Source organism: Camarhynchus parvulus, chromosome 4 (genome assembly GCF_901933205.1).
Source record: "Camarhynchus parvulus chromosome 4, STF_HiC, whole genome shotgun sequence".
NCBI lineage: Eukaryota > Metazoa > Chordata > Aves > Passeriformes > Thraupidae > Camarhynchus > Camarhynchus parvulus.
In genome coordinates, this window is record NC_044574.1 from 71,830,947 (window position 1) to 71,840,093 (window position 9,147).

Here is a 9,147-nt window from a genome sequence, read left to right on the forward strand (position 1 = left end):
CCAGGCCATAGCTAATAGGCTGTGGTGGGAATCCCATCAGCCAGCCAGCAGGTGGGCAGCAGGCTGGTTCAGCAAGAACTTTGTCGCCTGTAGTTTTGCATTTCTGCATCTTCCACATTTCATCCACTTTCAGCTTCTGGTTGATACGTTTAATCTGCTGGCTAGTAGATTTTTCAAGTTTTTAATCCCTGCATTTGTAGAAACTGGAGTATGCTGGAAGGCTTCCCCACGTGAGCCTGCAGGGAATCTCTGTGTATCTGGTGTTTCCTTAAGTCAGAAGTAACTCTGGCATTATGTTTCCCCGCTTTTCACTAAACAAACCATCAGTTATTTCTTAGACTTTTTCAGTAACAGCATACGTGCCTTGAAGTTTTTGTAGAGAATTATTCCCAAATCCTCTTTAGTTCTGTGATACTAGAGATAGGTGACTCTGCTTAGGCTAAAGATAGATCTCCTGCTTGCTGGCTGCCTGGCTGGAGTGGTTCAGCTTAGAGCAGATGGCCATAAATGGAAAGAGCAACTGAAGAGAGACAGCTACAGCTACCTTGGCCAGAGTGTGGATAATGGACAACAGGTGTTTCTGCAGTCACCACTTTTCCAAACCTTCACAAGGGCGAGCAATATGGAGTTAGCTGTGCATAGAATTGTAGTTTTACATGGTACGTTGGGGTTTTTTGTGTTGCTGCTGTGATCTGCACTGTGTCAAACTTAACTGTACTCTCTTGAAGTTACATTATTTTTGATTAATTAGTTTTCCTAAATTTTCAGAACTTGAGAAAAAGAACTTTTTTTACCTTCTTCCCTTAGTTTTTGCATAAAGCACACTCTTTATACTGTTTGTTGTGCTTTGTGGTTTTTTAAACAACCAACCTGCTAAAATGAACTCAAAATTATTTTCAGTATCAGAAATCAAAACAGGATGTATGTTTTGGAAACTAGTCTTGTATTTGCATATATGTATATGTATATACATAGACATGTATGTGTATATATTTATCCAAAAGACTGAAAATTTGAAGAGGTGACCTTTAGATTTTAATGAGATAATAGTTGGAGATGATACTACTTCTCTGTTCTGCTGCATTAATTTGTAATCATCCTCATCACAATCTGGTTTTTTTCTGGTTAATTTGAAGGCAGAAGATAAATCTCAGTCTCCTTCTGTAAGCTCTTGAACTCCTCATGGAAATGAGTAGCTTGCTTGTGAACTAGAAATCTAATCTAGGAAGTGACAGTGTCAGTTCTGCTTGTTTCATGTCTTCCCTAAATATTTCTGTTGACAGGAAGGTATAAAAGGTGTGAAGACATCTGATAATCTTGTGGTTTTCATGTTAAAGATTGAGAAGTATAGTTGTACAGGGATACATGTGGACTTCTATAAGTAACCTGTCCTCATAATTTTTTTGTATCCTTCTGCAGTAGAAGCATCAGTTCATGGCAGTAATGTGCACTGCACAGATAAGACAATTGAAGCTGCAGAGGCCTTGCTTCATATGGAGTCTCCTACCTGCCTGAGAGATGCCAGGAGTCCTGGTATGTCAGCCACAGTCTCTGCTCTGGGAGCCATTTCTCCTTCTACTAATCAGTAAGACAAGCAAAGTGGGAAACCTGTTTCTGTGAAGAGCTCTATTAAAACATTTGCCTGCATATTTGAAAACTACTGATTTGTTTGAGTTTTACATGATTTCTCCACCCTGCAACACGTATACTTACAGATTAAATCATTTATCTGAGAAGGGTTGTTGGGAAGAGATAGCTGACATATTTACATATATAACGACATATTTAAAATTAATTTTTCCCCCCTAAACATCATGGAATACTTTTTCACTGTGCAGGTGACAGAGCTCTGGCACAGATTGACCAGAGAAGCCATGGGGACTCCATCCTTGGAGATACTAAAAAGTACAGGATCCTGGGCAACCAGCCCTAGGTGGCACAGCTTGAGCACGGGGTTGCACCAGGTCCCCTTCTAACCCCAGCCATTCTGGGTTCTGTGAATCTGACATTTCAAATTGCTGAAATAAAGAGTTATTTTAAGGGAAAAGTATTTCTATTCATCTTTCCATTTTATAAAGAATGCCCAAAACCAATGTGTTGCACAGTGTTACCAGTCTGAAAAACCAAACCTTAATGTTGATGGTTACTTTAACTGATGTCCCTTCTGAAATTATTTAATATATGTTGGATGAAATAATGATCAAACTGAAATGCAAAAGCTACAAAGTAGGAAGTGGAGATCAGAGTAATGATCAAAGATGAAGCTCTAATTTGTTTAAATTAAAGTTGAGTTTCGTTCTGAAGAATATTGGTGTGGTACTTGCTTTTGCCTAAAACTACTGACAAGTGTGCATGTTTTGGGGAGTTGGATTGATTTTCAAGATGACTGGATTTTGGAGCAGAAACTTAATACAGTGTTGCATATGCTTTGTTTAAAATAATTTTATGTAAGATACATTCAAATAAAATCAGGTAGAAACTTCATCAGATATTCTTTTTTTCTTCTCTTGTAGTGGAAGTTTTTGTCCCTCCTTGTGTGTCCACCCCAGAATTTATCCATGCAGCCATGAGACCTGACGTGATCACAGAAACCGTGGTGGAAGTATCAACAGAGGAATCTGAACAAATGGACGTGTCTCCTGTTCCAACTTCCCCTGATATCCATGAGCCAATGAAAAAGAAAAAGGGTACATATGGCTTTTCATTGGAGCAATCTCAAAATTTTACTTCTGTTGTCCACTGCCATGGATGGTGCAGTTGATACAGGGGAGGATGGATTGGATGGTCTGATCTCTTTGCTCATACAAACAGATTGATGGGAGTCTGAAATGTGAGTTCTTAGAAAAATGGGTCTGCATCCAGAAAAAAGAGGGAGCAAGAGAATGGGCTTTGACAAGCCATGAAGGAAGATGGTTTCTGTGTTGTGTATTTTAACACAAAGTGGAGGAAGGGTAGAGTATTCAAAGAGGACTTTTGTGGTGGGTAGCCACTTTGTGTGGAATGTGGGTATATTTGGTGAGATGGTAGGCTTGGGGTTCATGCAATGAAGCAGCAGGGTAAATACTAACTTAAAAAAAACATAAATCAGTTTACAAAATCATTATAAGGTCTTATATGTGAAATTTTTGTCTTTCCTGTCTAATTGGCGTGTCTTGGAGGAGAAACAATTCAGAGCAGTGTTTGATTTCTAAGCATTTTGCTGTCACATGAGAGGTTGGCACCTGGTAAGGTTGTTCTCTGTGGTCTAGCAGTTTTGTTAGAGGCATCAATACAGTTCACATAGCTTTAGGAACATTGATTTAATAGTTTCCAGACATGCTGAGATGGAATATTTACTTGTAATTTAGAGGGAAACAAATGCAATGTAGTGATAAAATGATACAAATCCAAGATCTGTGGGTCTTAGAATTAATAAAAATGCCCATTAACTTGTCTGCAATTGAGTTAAATCTGCCTATGAAGTAAGCACTGGATGTGCACTAGTAATCTAAGAATCGAAGTTTATCCATACCTGTGGCGAGGAAACAGAAGGGGGGAAATACACAAACTGCTTTTTTCAGCAAAGGCAAACTATAAAATTTTACTCTGCATATGATTAATACTTCTTTTTCCCCATGTATTATGTGCAGCTGGCCGTAAACCCAAGACCCAGCAATCAGCTTTATCTGATGGGTCTCCAGATCTAGGTATAAAGAAGAAACCTAGAGAAGGCAAAGGTATATTTTTCCATTCATTGAGTCTTTAAAAATAAGCAGTGTATCTGCATGGTATTTATCACAGGAAATGTACATATCTTTACAAATGTGATGGATGAAATTGTATTGATTTTATTAGAGTTTTATTCAATGTTTTTAAATTTGTTTGTACAAGATCTAGCACAAGGATGTATCTGGGATGTGCTCTAGGAGTCTCCTCTAGTACCCTCCACAGTTAATAGTTTTTCTCTTTTTTTTTTTGCTTTACTTTGTGGGTATTGACTTGTGATGTCTTTTGTGTTATGTATCAACTTAGTGCTACACACATAATTTATTAAGCTACTGCTGTAAGACTTGCTTTCAAGTAGAGGTAGCACATGAGCATTTAGTAAGGTGATGGTTGGAAGTAAAGGTAATAAGGTTGAAAATATGATTTCTTAGTTAATTGACAAACTTCAGTGGGAATATATTTTTTTACTAATAGGTTCAGTTTAGTTTAAGGAGAAAAGCAAATGATGATGTGTTTCTGTATTGGTTGAGTGGAGGATTATGTGCAGAAGAGTTCTAATGTTTCTCCTGATAAATAGAGGTTCCTTTCTTGGGCTCCAAGCCCCTGCTACTCACTCAGCAAGAAGACAGACTGGGAGGTTAGCTCACAGATTACCTTTGGGGTGGTGTGCCGTGTATCCTGGATCTTGCCTCCGCTTGGTGCACTGAAGGTTGTTGTGAGATGTTGCTATAGCTGGGAGTAACGGTTTAGTGACTTGGAGCAGCAACATGCTAGCTGAAAGAGTGTGCAGTGGTCAGCTCCACTGTTACTTTGACATTTGTTTAAAAGCAAGGTCTCTGCTGTTTACATAATTCCTTATCTGGCTATAGCTCCTGAGTCATCAGGTTTGTCAGTAGGGCAAGAAAGAATAGGACTGACTTCATGGAGATGTTTGCTCATGGAAACCAGTGCAAACACTAATTAAACTTCCCTACAGTGCCCGGAGTTGCTTTAGATTTGGTGTAGCAGTGGACTCCAGTGGAGATGACAGATTTTGTATCTGCTATATTTAAAAATACGTCTTGTTTAGTTATTTCCTTTTTCTGTAGTCTTCTTGAATCCTTGTCTTTCTTTCTATTTCAGATTTTAGTTTTACAGATTTCTGTTACCTGAACAGTGCTTTCCAGTTGTCCCAGGTCCTAGTTTCCTGGACAAATAATTTGAAAAAGGAGGCCTGTATTTCTCTCTGTTCTCCTTTTTGTACTACTGAATTCAGCTCTATAGCTTCTTGTTTTATTAAGTGGGAGATGGTACTGCTCTCTGGTTTTCAGGAGATTTTTTAGCTTTCTTTTAAGTTTATTTCATTTCTATGGCACTTCCTAATGACCTACATATATCTCTTGTTCTCATGAAGTATCTCATTCCATATTTTATACTACAACTGGAATAAATTAATTTTTTTTCTTGATGTCCTGCAAAATATTTTGTTAACTGGATTTAATTTTTGTTGCTTATTTTAAAAAGCACTTGCAGAGGTAGGCTATTTCATATGCAGCATGGGTTTGGAAAACCAGGAATTATTCTACAGTTTAGTACTATCAGAGTTAAGTCATGGAGAATGAGAGATGATTGTGCACATTTGGAAAGGGGATCCCTTGTTGGCATTCCTTCCTTTGTGCACTCTGGATACTTTCTGGTGCAAAGTGAGGCGGCTGTAAATGTGATTTAATTGTGCCCTACAGTTTATTTATTCTCTTGAAGTTCCTGTCTGCTTTCTAATCCTGAAGCCCACTTATGTTTTTGCAACAACTCTTGGGAAGGGTTAGAACATGAGGTGCCACCAGTTAGTGTGAGAGCCCCAGATCCCTGACAAACTTAACCACAGCTGAGATGGTTTGTTGCTGCAGATTGCATGCCTTTTAAAAATTACTTATTTATGTCCTCCTGTTTTGCAGTGTCATAAAATGTACTGGCATTTCATGCCCTGTTTAATCAAGTAGGAGAAGAAAATTCTAGCACTCGTCCTGCTGCATAGATAGGTACTGACTTGGAGCACCCTCCCATACTTCTTTGCAAGAACTGAGAATGGGTATTGGATTGAACAGGCAGGCTCCTATGCTGTATAGCAGATCACTTGGATTAGCTCTTTCAGAATGTAAATATTTATGGAAACTTCATTAAACTGAGCAGAGTGAATGAATATGTGCAGGTTACATCCTCTGTGTAACATAGCTTGTAACGCAGGTCATATGGAGAACTTTCTGTTACCTTTAGAAGTGGTTTTCTAACACAAAAATGCTTTCTGATTGTAGGAAATACAACATACTTATGGGAGTTCCTGTTGGACCTTCTTCAGGACAAAAATACCTGTCCTCGATATATTAAATGGACTCAGAGAGAGAAAGGAATCTTTAAACTTGTGGATTCAAAAGCTGTCTCCAAACTCTGGGGAAAACACAAAAACAAGCCTGACATGAACTATGAGACTATGGGAAGAGCTCTGAGGTAAGAACTCTTAGATCCTTAGGTTATCTTTTACAGTTTAAAATCTTATTTTTGTCCATAGAAATACAAAGATTCTGAAATTTTAAAAACTTTGCTCTTGTGCAGATTTAGCCTTCAGTCTTGCAGTCCCTGTAACTTTTTATATTACCAGTAAATTCACAATTTTATTTCCTGAAGTATGTATTTGAAAGGTAAGGTTTTTTTCAGGTAGATCCTTCAGATCATTTGCCAGTGTGTTCTAAGAGCTTCTTTCCATACCTCCTTGCACTGTAGATTTTACTGTGATTACTTCAGGTTTTCTTGTTAGCACAGAATGACGTTTTCTTTAAAATGTTGCTTAATACTTAATTGTACTTTCCTTGCAGATACTACTATCAAAGAGGAATCCTGGCAAAAGTTGAGGGACAAAGGCTTGTGTATCAGTTTAAGGAGATGCCAAAAAATATAGTTGTCATAGATGATGACAAAAGCGAGTCCTGCAATGAAGATTTGTCAATGCCTACAGATGAAAAGTCCCTGGAAAGAGTGTCTTTATCTGCAGAAAACCTTTTAAAAGCAGCAACCTCTGCACGTGGAGGAAAAAATTCCTCTCAGTTAAGCTGTACCAGAACAGAAAAAGCAGTCACCAGAGTTGTGAATATTGCCTCACCAGCTCATGACACATCCTCATCTCATCCTTCTACTACCACTGCTACTGTCCCAGCAACATCAGCTCCCAGGTTTGTGTTAATGGGGCTGTTAAATTTCCAAAGTCCTATTGCTAGATGTGCAAAAGGTTTGAGGTTGGGCTCTTTGTTTGCTGGTTTGGCTTTTTCTTTTTTTTTTTGTTATGGTTAGGTTTGGTTTTTTTTAAGAACCAGTTAAAAACCTGTCTCTTAGAGCTGTCTGTCCTTGTTGTCATCTGCGATGGTGCCCTGTGTTTTGGCCTAAACACACACGTTTATTTTGCAGGACTGTTCGAGTGGCAATGCAAGTGCCCGTTGTCATGACCTCTCTGGGACAGAAAATCTCAACTGTGGCAGTGCAGTCAGTAAACGCAGGGTCGCCCTTAATAACCAACACAAGTCCAACCACAGCAACAACTCCAAAGGTAGTAATCCAGACAATCCCTACTGTGATGCCAACCTCTGCTGAAAATGGAGACAAAATCACAATGCAGCCCACCAAAATCATCACGATCCCTGCCACGCAACTCACGCAGTGTCAGCTGCAAACAAAAACGAGCCTGTCTGGGTCAGGAAGTATCAACATCGTGGGAGCCCCGTTGGCTGTTAGAGCACTAACCCCAGTGTCCATAGCTCATGGGACACCCGTAATGAGACTGTCGGTTCCTGCTCAGCAGGCCTCTGGCCAGACTCCTCCCAGGGTGATCAGTGCAGTTCTCAAAGGTCCAGAAGTTAAACCAGACACGGCCGCTTTGAAACAGGAATGTGAAGTGAAAACACTGCAGCTGGTAAAAGAGGAGAAGCCAGTGGACGGAAGCAAGACTGTAACCCACGTAGTAGTAGTTAGCACACCCTCAGCTATTGCCCTTCCTGTAACAATGAAAACAGAAGGAATCATCACGTGTGAAAAATGAAGAATAGGTTTCTTCCAGCATGGACTTCTAACTGTTACGGTTTTGAATATACTGACGTGATTGGGGGAGGGATGTGGATGCCACCACCAAGTCATAAAGGAGAGTTGTGGAATGTTAATAAACATGCATATGTTGAAGACTTACTGGAAAAAAAAAATATTTTCCCGTGTTTCAGTGGGAATTAAACCATGCTGATACGCTGATAAAGACTGCCTCTTCCAGTTGGGAAACAGCTGAACCTATGGAGAATGAAAGAGAGAGGGACTGGAAAGGGACCAAACAATTTCACTACGCTACCGGTTACCAAGCTACACTAAGACCTGAAACACTAAGAGAGAGCTGTGTGAGAGGTTTGCCTTGGTTTTTAGTTTTCAGGGGGAGAGGAAAGTCTCATTGTTACACAAATGGCAAATTTGATGCATTTTATGTGCATACCAGCGATTACTACTGTGTGCCCACAGTACTCAACTGGTGCTATGTGAAAAACTATGCTACTAGGTGTTGTAGGAAGTGAAATAAAGGAGATTAAAGAGCTTCTAAAAGAAGACAGAGGCCTGGAGGGATTTTTGTATCATACAGCTTAAGCAGATTCAAATTGAAAGCCTTAGACTGATTTTCAGTTATCTTTCTTGAAATAAGCTAATGGCTTGTTTGTGTAAAGCTTTTTTATTAAAACGAATTTTTTAAGAACCTTGTACCTAGCACAGTATTGTTATAGAATAACATGTAACATATTTTGTATGGTAGTTAAAAGTCTGTCTAAATTTCTTAATCGTGGACAAAGTAGCAGCAGGTTTTCTGCCTTCTGCTGTACCATGCCTGTTTCTCTCACTTAGCCTTGACATCTGTGCATACATTTCAGTTTCAGCTCTACTCTCACTTCAAAGGTCACGCCCAGCATGAGCTTTTGTCAGGTAGTTCTAAACCTGTAAATTTTTTTTAGTTGAAGTTAAGAGGGAAGTACCAGTGTTCAGAACGAACTATAATAGTTTGTATATTCAACATTTGAAGTATATTCTATTTTGTTGTACTCTTGTTTCAAAGTGTATTCAAGTAGGTTTTAATGAAATACAGAAAGAAAATTTAATGGTGTTTGGTGTGCTGTTTATTTTTTCCTTCTTTCTTTCTGCTAACCTGTTAACCTTCTTTTCTTACTTGAAATCTTCCAGGCATTCATCCTAATATAGAGATGATCCAGTGTGAAATTTTGGGACTCCTCCCTGCTTCCAAGGGCTGACCAGCTCTCTCACTCATTTGTGTAAATACCTGTGAAGCTTGCTGTAGCTGGTGAGGTTACTTCTGCCAGGGGTCTAGTTCCTAGATATTTTCAGTGTGGTGATCGTACACATGAGCTCTGTGAGGTACCCAGCTGCTCCTCC

At 39.2% G+C, this 9,147-nt stretch overlaps 1 protein-coding gene across 5 annotated transcripts in view; it reads left to right on the top strand.

Annotated features, from left to right (window-relative positions):
- The window catches only part of ELF2 (E74 like ETS transcription factor 2), a 35,942-nt gene extending 27,087 nt beyond the window's left edge, over window positions 1–8,855 (top strand). For all 5 annotated transcript variants that reach the window (XM_030947600.1, XM_030947603.1, XM_030947604.1 and 2 more), the window contains 6 exons: window positions 1,420–1,533; window positions 2,514–2,687; window positions 3,630–3,716; window positions 5,997–6,189; window positions 6,555–6,908; window positions 7,141–8,855. In XM_030947600.1, the coding sequence (XP_030803460.1) occupies window positions 1,420–1,533; window positions 2,514–2,687; window positions 3,630–3,716; window positions 5,997–6,189; window positions 6,555–6,908; window positions 7,141–7,768 (1,550 nt within the window). In that variant the 3' untranslated portion in view covers window positions 7,769–8,855. The remainder of the gene's footprint in view (window positions 1–1,419; window positions 1,534–2,513; window positions 2,688–3,629; window positions 3,717–5,996; window positions 6,190–6,554; window positions 6,909–7,140) is intronic.
- Window positions 8,856–9,147: the final 292 nt, after the last annotated feature.